This window comes from Momordica charantia, assembly GCF_013281855.1.
Source record: "Momordica charantia cultivar OHB3-1 chromosome 6 unlocalized genomic scaffold, Mcharantia_2.0 BLBB01000006.1, whole genome shotgun sequence".
Classification (NCBI taxonomy): domain Eukaryota; kingdom Viridiplantae; phylum Streptophyta; class Magnoliopsida; order Cucurbitales; family Cucurbitaceae; genus Momordica; species Momordica charantia.
In genome coordinates this window covers 81,076-100,881 of record NW_028275164.1, presented here as the reverse complement: position 1 = coordinate 100,881, position 19,806 = coordinate 81,076, and the positions used below count along the sequence as shown (strand labels likewise).

The following is a 19,806-nucleotide window of genomic DNA, read 5'->3' as shown; positions in this document are numbered from 1 at the left end:
CTCAGGCTCACCCACCTCTTTTTCCTCTTCCCATTTTCCCTAACTTCGGGAGGATTGATTAATCTATCTTGTATTAATTGGCATTAGAGTTGGTTTTCAACATGGGGTGGATCTGCTATCAGTCTTCTGCACTCGCTCATTGAGCGTGTGTTATCAATTTCGTAAAGGATGCCTGCAAGCATGAAAACTGCACTGCTCTCAAACCAACCTTTCCTACGCCATAAAACTCTTCTACTTCTATGAGTTCGTTGATGTTGTGTGATCAATACCAACCAATTAATTGTAGGTATTTGTTATCACACAGTCGAGTTTCGTCAAGAAGGGTATGCACGAGACTAGGAACCATGGTATAAACAAAAATGTTGTTTTTCACTCATATAGAACATGATGATTTAGAAGATGAAAAATGCACCCTTGTGCTCAGTTGTTGTCCTATATTTGGAATCTTTCACCTTACAATTCTAATGTTTCACACCCTCAAAAAGAAGAAAAATACTTTAGAAATAAAAATATATTAAATCACAAATACTCGTATTGGAATGAAAAATACACTCTGCATACTAGAAAACAAGTTCCATTATTTTTTACATTTTTTGTCAATAAATTTCTTCCGACCTTGGTCCTTTTTTTTTTCCAACTTGCTTTGTGTTTTCTGGCTCTATGTGCTTTAAATCTCATTCTGGTATTCCAACTTTCAGAATGAAAATTTTAAAATGTCTATTTGATAGTTGCCCAATATTTAATTTTAGACGTCTATAAAAGATTAAAGTGGTTTTTTTTTTTTGTTTTTGAAAGTTTATGAATTAAGAAGTTTTGAAGCCTAAAATAGTTGTTTTTTTTTTGTTAAAAAGATAAGTATATATTTTGAAATTTTAAGCACTAAAATAAAACAAACTTAAATTAAATTTAAACATTCCTCCGAAAAAAAAAAATTAAATCTAAACATTTATATTTCTGAAAGCAATCACTGTTTTCTGGCCTGGAATTCATTCGACGCTGTTGTTCTACTTCTCAACTCAACTTCGGTTAAAAAATCTCTGCTGCGATGGAGCACCGCGTTTCATTGTTCTGCAAATTCGTGACCTCAGGAGTGGATGTATTCCTCGGAACTTCTCTCGGCATGCCTTCACCCCCTCACCCAAACGGCATAGAAACTTAAACATGACGCACACGATCCTCTCTATGCAGATATACCCAAACCCTGTACGAGGAAGTCCGAAAGAAAACCCTATACCACTGATACGAAGCTTTTGATTCTGAGGGCAAAAGAGGAGAGAGAAGCCAGAAAGTCCCCCCCCCCCCCCCCCCCCCCCCCGACAATGGATTGCTGGTGCCTGATCTTGTCCACGTAGCTCAAAGACTCTACCTAGCTTGGAAATCGCTCCTCTTCGGCATGCCGAGGCTCGTGGACGCCATTCCCGTTCATCTATGTAGTTGCCTGTTGTACGATTCTACATTATCTGTATGATTCATCTCCTCTAAGTGTGAGTCATCCTTCTTCTCCTTTGCTTATCCTGAAAAATATAATTATATCTGGAAGGACCATTACGGAGCTGTGATACATAGGAATTGAAGGAGCAGTTACCTACGAATGCAAGCATAACTTTATTGATATGTGAAAAGTTACAATGTGTATGAAAAACTGCAATAAGAAGATTACAATAAAACATGGCAATTACAACAAATATCACTATTAGAGTAACTAAGCTACTAAATGCTCTCGATTTGACACAAAAAGAGGTTATTTGGAATTTAACTAATTCCACCAAATCCACTCAGCTAGAAAACTTGTTCAATCTGCCCATTAAATCTGGCACTGAGTTTTATTTGTCTGTCCGCCAGTGGTATTGAACTTCCATTTTGCAGACTACCTTGCGGGTGAAATGGCCCTCTTGGGAGACTTGACTGACCATCAGTGTTACAGTTTGGTTGATTTGATCTAGAGGTGGGTGAGTTGTAGTTCTGAAGCCCCTTATTTGGTGGGAAAGAAAGGCTCAAGAAATTTGCCTGTGCTATCTAGTTCATAGGATTTTGTTTCTAAAGACAGAAATCAATGCTTGTGGTGTCTCACATCTTTAGAAGAATGTCAAATTTAATAGGAGATCTTTAAGAGTGGCTCACTTTAGAAGACTCGTAGCTTTTGGCATTTCCTTCCTCCGTAGAACCTAGTAAAGCTGATGAGACATGCTAAACAATTCTCCTGTGGAAGTAAAAGATGGAAAGAAGATTAAGTTTTGGGAAGACGCTGGTGGACACTAAACCATTAAGCTTCTCTGACCACTATGCAATGGTGGAGCCTAAGCTAAAGACAGTTAATAGACTTTGGGATGGGATTTCGTGAAGTTGGAATATAGTTACTCGAAGGTAGTGAATTTGGCGAACTTAATGACTTGAAGGTGTTGGAATTAAACAGACAGGTGGCGGATAGGGTGAGAGATTATATATTTTTAAGGTTGGGAGATGTCTCATCTTCTCCCTGCTATAAAAATTGTTTCTCATATAGAGGGGTAACATATCTGTTTATCAAAAGCAAATCACATTGATGGGCTTAAATTTGACCTGCAAACTGGGATTATACTATTATTGGTTGAATGTTCTGCCCAATGATATATACATGTTGGCTGAGTTAAGGATCTGATAGACTTACTTGCTGAAGGTTGTTTCCCTCAGGTTCTGCTTCAAGGTTCATATTGGACATGAAGGTCATGAAATTTGAACCTGCAGTGGTGCGAAGAGTGGGTTTTGAAATGCTACTCACAACTGGAGGAAGAGAGGAGTTCACGTTTTTTCCCCCAAGTGTTGCCATCTTTATGATCGTGTAGGGAAACCAAGAGCCAGGCATGGCGAGAGGTGTGGTGTACAAAGGATACCTGCCATATTGGAGCTACGCATCCAAGCTGGTGTTGATCTTGAAAAAGTACCCCTCTAAAAGACGAACAAAACCTGTATATAGTATTGAAGGGAGAATTGCAGAATTTGAGTTGGTGAAGAAAAGAACGAGGTAGGGACATGCCATTTCACCAATAGTAGTGATAATTTTGGAAAGTCTGATTTCGCGATATATCTCAAAGAAATGAGTAGGTGTTCATTCTTATGGAATATTATGGATCGGCAGAATGAAGAAGAGGCTAAGGTCTTGGGCATCTTCCTTCGAGAATGGGAATCTCAAGGACAGTGTCGGGCGGCATAGGTGTGCCGGCATTGTGCCTCGTCCCATGGGCTAGAGGTTGCACATAGGGGCCGTTATGCGATACGGTATGCTCGAAAGACAAGGCACGACCGCTGGAGTCGTTGTGCCTCGATTATGTCCGGATGGATGGATGTTCGAAAGGTCCCGATCATAAATACAAGTCCATGGGTCGATTCTCGGTAAGTGTGCTCAAGTGTCAGCGAAGCCCGATGACATCTTGATGCTCGGGGTGGCATCCTACAGTACCGGTGGGCGCTCGGGAAGTGAGAAAAAGCTAGTCTTGGCCTGGTAAGCGGCAAGACTCATCTCGGTTGTCAAGTGTAGTCATTCCTTGTCCGGATCTCGGCAGGAATCATCCCGGCAGTACCCGGTAAGGCCGTTTAGCCCGTTATTGACTAGTTTCTCGGCAGGAATGGTCTTAGAGGCGTCCGATGGGTCCGATAAGTTAGTTTTGACAGAGTTAAGCGGCAGGAATCTCCCGGTTGTACCCGATTGGCATTTTAAGCTCGTTTTGACCCTGTTATAGGTCAGAACTCATCCCGGTAAGATCTTGGCTTATCGTAGGAGTGGGACGGCCGAATGGCTGAGAACCAAGATGGTTGAAAACAAGTTGCGACGTCGCGTTTAGAAGACCTTGGCCTAGAGTAGAGGCAAGGTAGAGTCGTGGGGCTTGGCTTAGAGTAGAGGCAAGTCGGCTAGAGTCGCGATAGAGTTTAAATGCACGTACGGGCGACGTGCATTGCCAAGATAAGTTAGAATTCCGCTGCAAGTGAAGCTCGATCTTAGGAAGAAAGAACCTCGCCTAAGGTCTGACGAAGCCACAAAAGGCGCAAAAAGTGGATTGGGGCTAGAGTTCCCCGTAAGACTGACCATGGTCGAGCTTAGATCATGGCGCCGCACGGTTGAAAAATGTACGACCGTGACACATGGCAGGAGGCAAAGACAGACAAATGATGTTGTGGGTGCCAATCATATATGGCATGTGAGAAAGGGCCTCCTCTAGATAACAAGTTGAAGAGATTTTACGGCAAAATTTCGGCGGTGGTTGAACTGTGCGTGCAAGCAACTGCACCTATTTCAAATCAGCATAGGAGCATGATGAGGCTCGATGTTGTTCTTCCACACCATGATGACATTGCTCTTAATTCCTCAAATGGAGAATCTGTTGAGCGTCTCACACTCAGAGAGATGTTGAATCACCATAATATGGAGATCAGAGTTCGGTAGTGCAGTGCAACGACTTCTTGTGGATATGGGATATGGGATGGTTTGGTTGTAGCCTATCTTGATTTCGCTTGGTGTGTCTCTTCACTTGGCCGGATTCCCACGATCAATGGTGGAGAATCTTTGTTCGCCTGGTCTATAGGTAAGTTTTGTTGGAGAAGCTTTTGATTCCTCTTTTGCTCCTATTCAATATTTTATTATAATTTTGACAATTTAATAAGTGCTTATTATTTTATATTTTAGTTACATATTCTAATTTAAATAAATTTCATAAATTTGCTAAAGCGAGCATACTTCAGCGGTCATAAATTTCACATTCAAGTTACAAAATTAATTTAATCAATAATATTTAGTAATACTAATTATTCACATAATATAATATACTAATTATTAGTTATTTAAATTTCATAATATATTTGTACCCTTTCTCCTTTTGTTGGTTAATTCTTTTATTTGTAATATTGTAATTAAAAAGAAGACAATTGTGACAAACAATAAGAAAAAAAAAAGTTTTCTTTTAATAATTAACCATTATTATAATTTTAAAAAAATCAAGTTTTTAAACTAAAAAAATGCATGTTTAATTCCCACTTTTACGTTTTGATTGAATATTTTTAAATGGGTTTAAATTATAAATTTGATATCTGTAGTTTTAAAAGTTTTATATAGTGTGGATTTAGTTTCAATTTAAATTTTTTAATTTTATAAATTTTAATTTGGTATCTACCATTTAGTCAAACCTCACAAATAGTCAATACAATTATCCTAACAATTTTTTTTACATGATAATGAACTAACTGTTTTGTTTTTTTTTTTTACTAAGCGTATTAGTTTACTATATTAAAGCTTTAAGATTGAGTACAAAATAGAAAGGAATATGTTACGTTTTCAAGTAGGTAATAGTAGGAATAATTTTTTGGGTTTAATTAACTGTAAGAACTAAACTTTATAAATTATAGGTTCCCCATTCAAATTATATCTAGACTGTATAGATTAGATTGAAATGGTATCAAAATCACATTATCGAATTTATAATTTTAAATTTTTAAATATTAATAAGCTACTAAATTGAAATTGTATCCAAATCACATTATCGAATTTATAATTTAATAAGCTGTATCATGCACGACTTTTTTTTTTAATATACCTTAACCCTTCTGTTTTGACTGGCTGGTCAATTAATATCTTACCAAGCTACGATTTAGAACGTTTGAAAAAGAGAGGAAGAGTGGGAAAAAAGAAAAAAGAAAAACTGTAGCCATCTTTTGATAAATACCGTTCTAGTGGTGGTGGCGGGAAAACTATAGGGCAAACCCAAGCGGAATACGAATGACCCAGCCTCTGAAGAAACCAAAAGTGGAGGAACTTTCCGTTTCCGATGCCCAACCAACTGCAATCGACGCGGTGGATGAATGCAATAGCACCGCGGAAGAGCAAGAGGCGGAGCTCTTGGCACTAGTCGAGCATCGTACTCGGGAAGTTCAACATCTGCAGCACCGTATTTCCTACTACACTCGTCAGGTTCTTACTTTCCTTTTCTCTACACATTTCACTTATAATTTTGGTCTCAGACTCCATTTCTTTTAATTAAATTTTACCTGAATCTCAACAAGTGGAATCCAAACCATTACTTCCTCTTATCGGTCATCGCTGCATGTTTTTATCAACCAATGAACATGATAAAACTTTTGTTTTAAATGCTCGATTGCTTCCTTTATATATATATATATATATATATATATATATATATATTGCATATGGGAACTCTCATGAGCCTGAATCCTTCGTGTCATTTTGTTTGTGATCTCATAACTTGCGTGAAGGTTGAAATACTATGTCCTTCTACATTTAGTGCACATTGGACAAGATTTCTTGTTAGGTCTCATTAGATACTTGAAAAATAATTATCAGTTCGTATGCACTCTCAAAACTTGTACAGCTAGAGGAAGCAGAGAAGCGATTGCAGGAATCTGAATCTATGTTGGCACGCTTTCGAGGTCGGCGTTATACTCTTTCATCAAAAAGTTCTCAAGACTCTGGATTCAAATGTGTGGAGGCTGAGCCTAGACCAGCCAGTCCTATTCATGCCAATGGAGGTTGTTATATAATCTGCTTAGTTAATCTACACTGCACTTAGCTATTGCTACAATTCCAACTATCTCCGAAATAACTAGAATACTTTTAGGTTCCAAAGCAATAACAATTCTTGGTTCCAGTGCTCAAAAGAGCCCTTCAATTCTCAATCTTGCCATGACAGCTGAACAAGACAGGCCTTGTACAGTATCTTCTACTGAGGGAGTTGTTGAAGATGAAAGTGATAGAAGAAAAAGAAAGTTTGGTAATACTTCAACCTTCCGTTGGGTAACCTTGCAGTGCTATCTTCTTCATGCAACTTCGTTAGTTTCATATTCTATACAGTACCTCAGGTCCCTCATTCTTTTGTTTGGACTCGTGATGTTTGCATTGTATACCAGAGCAGAAAGATCACAAAGAATTGATTCCATTAGTACGTAGTAGCTCATCGCCATTAACTGCCCAATGTGATAGAAGTTATTATTTCTCAAGTCAGCACAAGAGAAAAATGAGAAGTCTTGCTCCATGTCCAGTTAATGACCAGCTTTTTGTGACCAGGTAAGCGGCTGTTATTATTAGAACACATATAAATGTAGATGCATCTATAGAGTGCAGAGACACACTTGCATATTAATTGAAATCCTTCTGCTTGTTATGAAACCAATGCTTAAATTTCCGTATGCATAATGTGCAAGATGGTAAGCATTGGGGTTTCTAGAGAATCTAACAAGTGCTTGATGTTTGGGATTTATGTAGTGCTTTGGATGGAATGATCAACTTGTGGCAAGTTCAGTACAAGGGGTAAGCCCCTAGATTGATTCTTCTATTTCTCATTATTCCGGGTGTAAATTTTAAATAGTATTGAGTAGTCTTTTTTTTTTTTGGTTGGACCATAAACAACTTGCCGATGCCAAATGAAGAGTAATGATGCACAATTGGAGTTGGCAAGTTATTTTAACGAGGTCATTCATTTGCTTTTATGTGACTACCAATGTAGTTTGTTACTTCACTATAAAGAGATCATCATATTTTTTTGAACAGAAACAAACTTTTCATTGATTATATGAAAAGAAAAAAAAAAGTTCAAGGATACAAGCTTCCTGGGAAGCGAAAAAAGAATAAGAAAAACAACCAAAACATAGAGACAAAAAACGATGAAATAGACGAGATATGAAGCCCAAGAAAAGATGCTGAAAAACTTTCATCAATAAAGCTTGCCAGTTCAAAAGGACTGATTGTTGAGGAGGAAACCAAAACAATCACTTAACACAAACTAACTGCCAGAATGAAGAAGTAAAGAATCTGAAACCACCCTCCACCAAGAGAAGACGAGAAAACTATAAGATCTCAACACTCAAAACTATTGCAAAGCGGATCCACCCAAAAACCTATTGCCCATAATTAAAGCCTACCTATTCAGTACAAAGAGATCATCATGTTATGCTAGCTTCAAGAGAGTTTGAGTGATAATTGAGGTTGTGCATTTACATTTATTTGCCTTCAATTTGCTTTTAATGTAGTTTGACTTGTTACTTTGGATAAGATGTTCGTGGCCGACACGTGTTGGACACTTAGAAACTTGAACACTTCTTGGATATATGTAAACACTTTTTAGATACAATAGACACATGTGAAACACTGTTTGAACTAATTGAGAATGGGTTCTACACTTGCTGGACATGCATCAAACACTTGTTGTCTGGACACTCATGAACATAAGTCAAATAGTTGTTGGTCACAAAATTTTATTTATTTATTTTCCTATAGAGAGGATGAAGCAATAAATTTTGAGGAAAAATCATCATATGTTATTATTTGATAAGAAAAACATCATACGTTATTGTTTTAAGCATATTACACGTAAGCATTTTTTACTTGAAATTTTTGTTTTTTTATTCAATTTTAGCTATCGCTACCATTCTAACTATTGTGTACTTAACAATTGCTACAATTCCAATTTTTAGCTATTGCATATTCTCTCGTGTTGTGTCTTGCTCATTTTCCTCCACACTTGTTTTTAAATTAATCCAACTTAAATCTTGAACTACGAAAACCTTTGTTTCAATTTAAAAAATTTGAATGCTTGCTATACATTTTTTGAACTTACTTTAGTGCTCAGTAAAAATTTAAAATTTCATAAATGTTTACGTCTGTTAATTAATAATGATTATTTAGATTTTAAGTCTCAACAGAAAGTAATGGTAAATATTAATATTTGTTTTCAAATCATAGGTTAGACTCAGAAAACTATTTTATAGAAAGTACATGGTTGAAACTCCAGTAATTAACCTATGAATAACTTTCTTTTTCTTTTGATAAGAAACCTGAGACTTTTAGAATAATAAACAAAAGGTTAGCACATCCTAAGAACTGGGGTAGAGAGAACGCCCACCCAAGAGACGCTAACAAATAGCTTTCCAGTTGTTTACCAACATGGAGAACCTATAATTACAATAGAATTTTGAGCCAACATGAGCTTAACTCAACGGTAATTGACGTCTCTCTCTAACCGGTCATGAGTTCGACTTGTTGTACTAAAAAATTACAAAAGAATTTCCTATTTGCAAGACATGACCAAGAAGCTGTATGCTGTACATTTCATACTAAAAGTGTCAAAAGTAGAATCCTTATCTTCAAACTTGGGCCCATGCCTTTCTAACCAAATGTGCCAAATAAGAGCTGTCGCCGCACTGTTCTATAGAAACTTAGCCTTTCTAGGTGAAGACAACCTATCAAGACTTCATATAACCATCCATTGATATATCTCGGAAAACAGGTTGAGATGCCAAAAAAAATGCAGCAGAAAGACCCAGCCTCGGGCCGCAAAAGAACAATGGACGAATAAGTGGTCTAATTGATGAATAAGTGGTCTAAGGATTCACCTTCACAATTGCACAAACAATAGAGGGGGAAATAGTCCAATTTCTGTATTTCTTTTGAAGAACCTTTTGAGTATTTAAACTTCTATAGGCCAAGGACCAAAGGAACACTTTGATTTTCTTAGGTATTTTAAAATTCCAAATGGGAGCAATAATTGAGTTCTTCAAAGAAATGGGGCTTCTGAGAGCTTTAAGAAGGCAGACTTTGTGGAGAAAGCTTCCCCTTTTCCTAGAGACTAATAAACCCTGTTGCCACCTTCTCCAAGCCTTACCACATCCAATAATTGAATGAGATCCACCCAACTTTCCATTTCCCTATTGAAGAAACCCATGACTAACTTTCAGTAACGATATTAGTAGTTAAAAGAACAAGGCTAATGGAAATAAGCTATAATCCAATCTTTCTTACCTATCAAAAAATGCTTAATATCAATTATCAACCCATTTTTGGAATAATATAGTAAAAAATATAATAGAATAGGTTTTAGTCTCATTGTTATCGTTATATAATTTACTTTGGTTATTGTAAAAACCCGTACTTGGTTTATTAAGAAGTCCTCAGAAAGCCCATATAGCTGGCAATAATTTATTTTGGATGCCATATTACTAGTGTGTTACTCCTTTTAGTAGTCTAAGATATGAAGCCTCTTGGTGTTTTAGTTTCTTTCGTTGCTCCATGCTTAACTCTTCTTATTTTATCAGGTCATCGGCCTCTCTACTTTGTACTACTGACTGTATGTCTCAAAAGCAGAGAAGATGGCCTGAAGATATAGCTTGGCACCCGGATGGAAACAGCCTATTTTCTGTGTACAGTGCCGATAGTGGTGACTCTCAAATATCGATCTTGAAATTCAACAAGACTAAAGAGGTAAGTAGTATGCTTATAATTTGATTTCAAGCATGCTTGTTCCTGGTCCTTTAGTCATTTTTTTCCGTTTAATATATTTTCTTCTTCTTTCTCCTTTTTGCACCTTTTGGAATTTGTATCATTGAACAATTTTTATTCCTTTTCGTCTCTCGATGAAAAGTTCGTATCGTGTTAAAAAAAAAGATATATGATGTATCCGCAGAGGAATATTATTATTTGGCTTCCAGGTTTGAGGTAATATTTTCTGTCTATATCTATTGACAGAGGGCCTCTGTGATTTTCTTAGAGGATAAGCCTTATGTTAAAGGCATTATCAACAGCATCAGTTTCTTGCCCTGGGAATCTGTCCCTTTCATTACTGGTGGCAGTGACCATGCTGTCATTCTATGGAGTATGAAAGATAAAAAGAATACATGGAAGCCAGAACTGTTGCACAGAGACCTGCATTCTTCAGCTGTCATGGGCGTCTCTGGGATGCAGCTAAAGCAGATCGTACTTTCTGCTGGTGCAGACAAGAGGATCCTTGGTTTTGATGTTCAAGTAGGAAGCGTACTCTTCAAGCATCAATTAGAGAGCAAATGTATGAGTGTCTTGCCAAATCCATGTGATTTTAACCTGTTCATGGTCCAAACAGGGTGAGAAGCACCTATTTATTGACAAGGTTTTTAGTTATTGTTATCTGCAAGTGTTTTATATATTTAAAAACAAACCCATAGCTTGATATTTTTCTTGCTTATTAAAATATAAATACATTATCATTGAGAAATTTGATTTCTAAATGAGAAGTTCAACGTTAATAGGCAAGTAATAGGAACTTGTTTTAAATTTTGGCCACTGGACTAACTACTTCTGTGCGTGAGACATTGGTTTGTAAAACATTCAATGGTGTTTTTACTGTCTTACATGCAGGAGTCCAGAAAAGCAACTTCGGCTGTTTGACATTAGGTCAAAACAGAAAGAAGTCCACGGTTTTGGGTGGAAGCAAGAAAGCAGTGAATCTCAATCAGCTCTGATAAACCAGGCGTGGTCTCCTGATGGTTTGCACCTAACATCTGGTTCAGCTGATCCTGTAATTCATGTTTTTGATATCAGATATAATTCTCACATGCCATCTTGTTCAATTAAAGCTCATCAGAAACGTGTCTTTAAAGCTGTTTGGCTCCATTCTCTTCCTCTTCTGATTTCCATTTCATCTGACCTGAACATTGGATTACACAAAATGGTATAGATATTCCACGTTGAAGTTACTGATGCTACTGTAACTACTATCAGAGGTAATCTTGCGTTGTTGGACATCTTTTTTACTTTCTCAGAGGAACTTATCAAGAGGTAGTTCTGATACATCTAAGTGTTGAAGCATGAAAATGTGTTTGAGTTAGTTGGAAGATATGCGGCAAGGGTGCAGTGGATAGTAATCTGGTTGTGACGACATTACAATCTGATGACAAACCAAGAAGACCTGACGAAGTTGCAGCTTGTGACCTGGTGTTATTCTGGGGATATGTAAATTTGTTGATCTTGTTGTCCTACATGAATTTTCTACGAACTGTGCATAGGTTCAGATGTTTCATTCTTTTAGTGGGCACATGGCTTCTGTGACGAACTTATATTGTATGGCCCCATGCCTCTTTGGTCGCCTTCTTATCTTTTAATATGTATTATGTTTCAGTAGGTAGTGTTGACCAAAAGTCCACGTTTTGACTTTAGAGTTGTTGAGAGTAAGGGTGTGTTTGGGAGTGATGGTAGAATTAGTGATTTTGAAAAAGAGATTTGAATACGATTGATTTTCCAAAATCATCATCTAAGTGATACTTTTACAGTGATTTTAAATTCTCTTAAAATTAATTTTCTAATTTACCAAGCATGATCAATGGCAAAGAAAGTGATTATGCGAAAATCACTTTCAAATACGCCCGAAGTCTCCGAGTTCTAAGTTCATACACCAATCACCATCACCATCAATGGCAGATAATTTTCATTGCGCCCTTACTCCTATGGTTGACCTCCCGGGCCTTGTTGAGTATGTTGATTCCACTGCAAAAGGCAAGGGGGCTAGGCTATTTCAATCGAGTTGGAGGCTATTGTTACCAGTTTTGATACTTGAAGCTGCACATCAAATTCTTGCTTTGAAGAGAAGGTGTAGTTTTTAACACACGAATACGGGTGAAAGATGGTCAGAAGGGTTCCGCCTTCCTCCGTTGTGATTATTTATTTGTGGTGTTAATATGGAAAGCGGAATGCTTGCTTGGGTAAGTAAATGGTGGCAAGCAAAGTAATGGTGCATTTCCTTTTTCTGAAAAGCTAAATAAAGTCGCAAACAAGTCTGGTATGGTATGGGAGGCTATGTTTGCCACTTAAGCAGCAGACAAGCAAAATTGAGCGTTCGCTTTATTTTTGGCGTGTCTGCTGTGCTGTGCTGGTCTTTTCCTTGCCTGTGTCGCCATTGGTCCTAATTCCTAAGATCAAGTTAGGGAAGCTTCAACCGCTGGTTCTTTCGCTTTGAAGTTTGATTTGAAAGAAGGGGAGTTGGGCTTCCCACTGCCTACGAATGTGTTTCCTTTTATTTCCCATGCCCATTGGTCATCTGTCAAGTCCACGTCTTCGTTGACTTGGTAATACCCATTTTGCGCAGTAGAGCCCCCACAAGCTTATATTTGCCTTTGCGAGCTGGAGAATTATGAAAATGGCTCGTAACTAGTTGAAATTTCAGGCCCTCGTTTTTACTTCCTTTCTTCCCCTGAGGGCTGAGAGTTGAACTTGAACTTGAACCCAACATTACATATTCCTTGATTTTACTTTCCTTTTTGCCTTTTGTTACGTGCTCAATTTTAGAGCTCCAGTAGGACTTGGAGCCTGGAGGCAGCTTTCAGCTCTTACTTTCGGACTATGGGTAACTGCTTCTCCGACGACGCCGTTGGCCGCTCTGCCGTTGGCGGTACTGCCTTCTCGCAAAATGATACTTCTAACGTCGCCGTAGATTGTTTCTTGTTGTCTCGAGGCTATCGTGGCCTCTATTCTCAGATCGAGGTTCTCTTCCCCCTCATTCCTTTTTCCCCTTTCTGCTTCTTTCAATTAATCCCTACCGCTTCCCATAATTATTTCTGCGCCATGCCTTTTCTACTCTGTTACTATTCCTAATTGGTTCTTATTCTCTATTGGAGTTCAATTATTTGGTTTGCATTACAACCACTCCATCGCCCTTGGTTTGGTTTTAGATTTCGTCTGCAAATGTAGTCATGTTTGCTTCCTCTCTTGCTGCTTATTCTTAATTTCATAAAATTTTAAGTCATCTAACTACTTTCATCCTCCTATTTCATCTCCTTTTCTACTTGCAGCTCTCATTCTCTGCATCTAACTTGCGCGATCGTGATATATTATCCAAGGTTGGTATCCTTTTGACGGACCTCGAAAGACTGTCCATGTTGATAATGCTTTTCATGCAATATGCAGGCATTAATTTCCTTTGAAATAATAAAATTAATGAATTAGACATCCTTATGCCAGAGTTTTCGAAGTCGCTGTAGTACTTTCATCGCTAGGCTGAGTGAAAAACTATAACGAAGTCGCTGATTTGAACATGTTTTATGTATTTTAATTTGCTTGGAAGTCGTGTTTTTCCCAAGCTTGGTTTGAACCCAACTTTGGATGTATTAATGATAGTGTAAATATCCATCCATCTTTCAGTACCATTTTTTCCCCAAGAAATCTTAGCCTCTAATAAGTTCTGTTTTCCTCAGAGTGATCCAATGGTGGTTATCTACACAAAAGGAAGGGACGGAACACTAGAAGAGCTTGACCGCACGGAAGTAGTTCAAAATTCATTAAATCCAAAATGGATCCATAAGCTTAATATTACCTATCAATTTGAGGTTGTGCAAACTTTCGTGTAAGTTTAAATGGTCATTTTGCTATATCTAGTTCACCCGATGTGCATGTTACCAGTGCTGCTATATTTAAGGTATTGATATCTTATTACAGGTTCTTTGTATATGACGTCGATACTCAATATCACAACCTAGGAGTAAAGGTAGGCATCCACGGCAATTTGTATGATTAAAAATAACCCTTTGTGCCAATCAAGTTAAATTTTGATTAGAGATCTACTATTAAACACATAATATTAGATCCACTATTACCAGTCTCAATACTGAAGGGTGTGACATGTGATATTTGGCTCTGTTTCTATTTTTTTTCCGTGTCTTATTTTCCATACACCAGCTATTATATTCATCTCTTCGGAGATTGGATATATCAGTTATTGACTATTTACCAGCAACCCTTACTTGATTCGTTAATTATTATTAACTTTCTATGAGATGGAAAAAGATGCAACTAATATGTAGATGGTCTATTATCTATAATCCTTGTAGATATGGAAGAGAAAATTAGAAAATTTTATTGCACCTTTTTAACTCTCAATTCAAGGAGGACTTGAAATAAAACCTTTAGTTACAATTTTGGTAGTCTGGTTCAAAATTGTCCCACAGGTTTGTTGCTTGTTCCTCAATGCCCAATGCCAACTGTATCATATGTTTTATTGATGTTAGTTTACTCAAACGTATTGATATAAAAGCATTGTGCTTACTACAGTAATTATATACTTGAGATTCCGTTAATGGTGGAGAATATGAATGATGCAGATGCTGAAGCTAGATGAACAGCAATATCTTGGTGAAGCAACTTGTGTACTATCTGAGGTATGCATGTAGTTTAAATTGCATGTTCTATCATGCCGAGTATTAACTTATGATGAGAATGTTGTGCTGAAATGTGGTTAATGGATTTTCAGTATGCTTTCCATTCTTCAATTCACAATCTAAGGTGAATTATTTAGTCGAGTGAATTCGGATTATGATCGTCACTAGCCCTTTCTGTCTTGCAGATAGTTACCAAAGCAGACAGCTCACTTACTTTGGATCTTATATATAGAGAAGAGTCTACCAGCTCTACTCATCCACGCCACTGTGGGAAACTTACTGTTCATGCTGAGGAGTGTGTTAGCTCAAAGACCACAACAGAGATGATATTAAGGTGTTCAGACTTGGAACACAAGGATCTCTTCTCAAGAATTGTATGCGGTGTTGAGATGTTAATTCATTGCCTTTTGATATTTGTACAAGGAATGTGAATTATGTTTGTTGCATTTCCTGATTCATGGTATAGGACCCTTTTCTGGTTATCTCAAAAACTGTGGAGAGTAAGAGCTCAATTCCAGTTTGCAAAACCGAAGTCATAAAGAATGACTTGAATCCTACATGGAAGCCTGTATTCTTGAATATGCAACAAGTGGGAAGCAAGGTACAACATACCTCAGGACACTCTACACCCAACCCCCCTCCCCTCCCCCCCAACCCACACACACACAAAATCTACTATGGACCATGTTGTAAAGTTAGTTGTTATGCAATGCTACAAATCCTATTATGTGCTTTTGTATTTCATCTACGAAATCTTTTACAGTTCATTTTTCTGTAAGTTGGTGCATCATGTGCTTTACAACTCAAGAATCATATTGGTAGTTCAAGGTTGAGGTTTTTATCATTCTGATCTATAGAGTGCAGATCATATTTTTCTCCTAAGGAATTAAATAGGTATGGCTAATAGAGAGCATCTGATTTTCTGCTCTCTTGTTGATCTTTGTATTTAATTGCAGGACAGCCCCTTGATTATAGAGTGTTTTAACTTCAACAGCAATGGGAAGCACGAATTGATTGGGTAAATACCTTTGCTCTTTCTATTTTTCATGATTTTTTTAGTACATGTATTTCATTGTTACCTTTTCTATATCTCATCAGAAAAGTTCAAAAGTCGCTGGTGGAGTTGGAAAAGCTTTATTTAAGTGGGGAGGGGGACAACCTATTCTTACTTTCTGCTGCTGGACACGATTACCATAACAAAGTCTTGAATAGAACTCCTAATGATATCCTTTGAGTTGTTTTTCTTCTTTGTTTTTACAGTCATTATTTTATTTATGTGTTTTGATTTCACTGCAGATACTAAAAAGCCAGTTATTTGTGGACAAATTCTCCGAGAGCGTCCAACAAACTTTCCTGGATTACTTGGCCGGTGGCTATGAAATGAACTTCATGGTGGCTGTTGATTTCACAGGTAGTTGGTTACCTTTTACAATAAATTTATAATTCTGTACTAATATAAATTTTTATTCTCCAATTTATTAGTTACTGAGTTTGTCAGATGGCTCGCTGGTGGGAGTGTTCTCTAAAGCGTGCTTTTTCTACATGTATCGAGTAGTCATCTTAGTTTTTAGCAATTTGCTTGCCCTGGAATTTAACTTATCACCTTCCCCTCAGCTGGCTGAACTGAACTTGCTGTTGACTGTGGCTTCCGTTGTTGTCTTTCAGCTTCAAATGGAAACCCTCGCCTTCCTGATTCCTTGCATTTCATTGATCCTTCAGGACGGCCAAATGCATATCAGAGAGTGAGAAATGGACCCCTGTTATAAAGCTCTACAAGTTTTTATGATCCTATTTCATTGTGACCTACTCTATTGACTATTTCAGGCAATCTTAGAAGTTGGAGAGGTGTTGCAGTTTTATGACTCGGATAAACGCTTTCCTGCTTGGGGTTTTGGAGCACGACCAATTGACGGTCCAGTCTCTCATTGTTTCAACCTAAATGGAAGTAGTCACTACTGTGAGGTGGATCGATTGCATAATACAAATTCACTTTCTGTTCTCTTAGTAATAATGTTGCCAAATTCAGCATGCTTCTGTGTTAAACAATTGTAAGTTATCTTTTAGGTTGAAGGAACTCAAGGAATTTTGATGGCATATACAAGTGCGCTCCATAATGTATCTCTTGCAGGACCAACTCTTTTTGGGCCTGTGATTAACAATGCTGCGTTAATTGCCAGTCAGTCTCTCGCAGATGGTGGGCGGAAGTACTTTGTTTTGCTAATAATCACTGTAAGAGCTAACAACCAGTTGCATGTTGTTATTTTGGATGATAATTTTGTTGTCACCGCAAATAGCCCTTTTTCTGCACGCTTCTTGCATTATGAATAACATCTTTATCCTAGTTTGCCCATTATTCCTTCCCATGATGGCATGTTGCTCATACTTATTTTTCCGGTGGATGTTGAAATATCCCCCGTACAAGCATCAAGGTTTTCTTTCTGATGATGCTCAATCATTTGTAGGATGGAGTGGTAACAGATCTCCAAGAAACTAAAGATGCTCTCGTCAAGGCATCTGATCTGCCACTGTCTATTCTCATTGTTGGAGTTGGTGGAGCTGACTTTAAAGAGATGGAGGTATCTAATTTATTTATATGCCCCTTCTCAACTGATATGTGTACAGCAATGAGCACCATTGGTTGGTAGCTACTTGGTGGCACGAAAAAGACAGGGAAATTAATTTTAACTAGCTCGGTGTTTGCTTGTTTCTATTTTTGTTGTTTTTTTTTTTTTGAGATCACAATTGTCTTATTCATCTTACCTGTTTCCTTTCTTTAACCTAGAAAATGTTCCAAGTTAGATCAGATTTTTTCTATTTTTTTTTTGTTATACGTGTACTTTATTTCCAATATCCAAAATCGTTAAATCAGAGATGCAACCCTCTTGGTAATTTTACTGGATTCTTAGGCATCTTTTCAAACTTCAAATTGTATTAGAGCTAATTCTGTTCTAACTGTACGCAGGTTTTAGATGCGGACAAGGGAGAGAGACTTGAAAGTACAACTGGACGTGTGGCTTCACGTGATATAGTCCAGTTTGTTCCATTTCGGGACGTACAGGGTGAGTGATTCTATCAGATCAAATTGGAACCTGATTTTGATGTGAAGTGTGGAGAACTACCGTTGTGCTTATAGCTAACACTTTGCTTATAGGTGGAGGAATTTCTGTTGTTCAAGCACTGCTAGCAGAAATACCTCATCAGTTTCTGACCTATGTTCGAAGCAGAGATGTTCAACCAAATTCATGATCAAGTACATGGTACCGAACAATTGTCCCTAGATATTGGATCATTTATTTGTGCTGTCATCGCTATCCCAGTCAAGTTGCACTGAATGGGCAGTTGTACGACACTGCACTGAGCTTAGAAACTTTAGTTTGCAATTCAGTGTTCATGCCAATGCAGCTGGTATACGTATATGAGTTCAATGGTTGGCGTTTTTCCACGGGGGATGGAAGTTTACTCGAGAGTGATTGTCGGCTTAGTTGTGCCAGGAGCCTTTTGCTATTCTGGAGAGTATGATAGGTGATACCATATCTTCTACTCTTAATTCGAGAGAAGAATTGAAAGCAATATCAGAAAGATTTCTTCTTTTCATATCATGTGCATTGGAACTCTATTTGCTGATTCGATGAATAGAATGCTGAACATCAGGACATGCCTGAATCTTAAAGGGTAAAGGCAGCCGAAACAAAACATTATCTTTTGCTGTTATTTTTGTTTTCTCCGTTTGCTATTTCATTGTTTATGTTTGTTTCTAAGCTTGGGTCGGAATTTCAAGGGTGTATTCATGGAAAAACATTTATTCATTAATTCTCATCATTTTTTGAATGCAAAATTTACTAAGAAATGAATGATACTATTCTATTCGAAAATTAACTAGGTAACCTAACTTGAATCCATTCCCTCTAAAATTCTTTTTGAATTTCCTCCGCTCTTTTTGAACCTTGGACCAATTGACGGTTATGAATACATCATTTTAAATGAAAGAACCACGACATTAAAGCTTCATCGTCACGAATTCTTGGAAATGAAGACTACCAATAATGCCCATGTCCTTTTCTCCCTTCCAAATATAATACCCTTTCCGATAGAACAACATGCAACATTACGAACATAATGTTTATACATCACCAATATCAAGGCCAAAATGGCCAATGATATTATGTAAATGAATAATTATTAATTTTGATAACTACTATCAAAGTAATTGTAATTAATTAATTAATTCTCAAAATCATTTTACTTACAATTATTTTCTAAATATTATATCGATGGTAGGGGATAAAAGTCAATTGCCACGTGTTACATCGCTAGAGTGGAAAAGTGGAAGACTTTTGAGCTAACGTCAGAAAACGTCATCTCCATACTGCCAACTACGAGCGTAATTTCGGAAGAGTCCCGTGATCCGAGGAAATTTACTTATCCAGCAATTATTCCAACAGGCGGGGTAAGTGAATCCTAACGAGAAGTACCTTGCAGGTCCCTCCAGGTAACAAAGAGGATTTCGTGTGATCGTTTGTTAAGTACAATTCGTGCACAAACAATATCTATAATACCCGAGGTTATAAGCCAAACATTGACGTTAAAATCTTTGTTAATGGCTGTTTATGCAAGGATATGCACAACAGTGTACTTTTGGTTGCAGCTCGAACTCGGCCTCCGGACCGATCTGAATACTTGGGCGGACCTGCACAAAAAGGTGAGCACTCCGACGATCAAGTCAGTATAGGTCGGATTCCCAGTCTAGTTCGAGGTCAGAAATCATCGTACCTGATCGTGGAGTGAGGCCCTCTACTTATGGGTGGTAGTCCCGCTACTCTCACGACGGTTTCACCCGGTAATCTCGGGGCCGTCGGTTACACCCGATAATCACGC

At 37.6% G+C, this 19,806-nt stretch overlaps 2 protein-coding genes across 7 annotated transcripts; both read left to right on the top strand.

The window, feature by feature from the left end:
* The first annotated feature begins 886 nt into the window (after positions 1-886).
* On the top strand, positions 887-12,057 carry LOC111006933 (uncharacterized). Of its 6 annotated transcripts, none has more exons than XM_022279041.2 (9): positions 888-4,556; positions 5,722-5,935; positions 6,354-6,510; positions 6,600-6,775; positions 6,894-7,045; positions 7,244-7,288; positions 10,069-10,234; positions 10,499-10,869; positions 11,144-12,057. In XM_022279041.2, the coding sequence occupies exons 2-9, from the start codon at positions 5,744-5,746 to the stop codon at positions 11,460-11,462; spliced, it is 1,578 nt and encodes a 525-aa protein (XP_022134733.1). In that variant the 5' UTR covers positions 888-4,556; positions 5,722-5,743; the 3' UTR covers positions 11,463-12,057. The 6 variants fall into 6 exon arrangements, with proteins under 6 accessions (XP_022134736.1, XP_022134733.1, XP_022134732.1 ...); XM_022279040.2 differs by having other exon boundaries at positions 889-1,484; positions 5,699-5,935; XM_022279039.2 differs by having other exon boundaries at positions 889-4,556; positions 5,699-5,935.
* Positions 12,058-12,672: 615 nt separating this feature from the next.
* LOC111007093 (protein BONZAI 1) lies at positions 12,673-18,642 on the top strand. The gene is made up of 16 exons (XM_022279282.2): positions 12,673-13,261; positions 13,570-13,617; positions 13,972-14,120; positions 14,213-14,261; positions 14,875-14,931; positions 15,117-15,305; positions 15,398-15,532; positions 15,888-15,949; positions 16,030-16,132; positions 16,228-16,342; positions 16,597-16,673; positions 16,756-16,893; positions 16,996-17,160; positions 17,394-17,507; positions 17,894-17,990; positions 18,083-18,642. The coding sequence occupies exons 1-16, from the start codon at positions 13,121-13,123 to the stop codon at positions 18,175-18,177; spliced, it is 1,734 nt and encodes a 577-aa protein (XP_022134974.1). The 5' UTR covers positions 12,673-13,120; the 3' UTR covers positions 18,178-18,642.
* Positions 18,643-19,806: the final 1,164 nt, after the last annotated feature.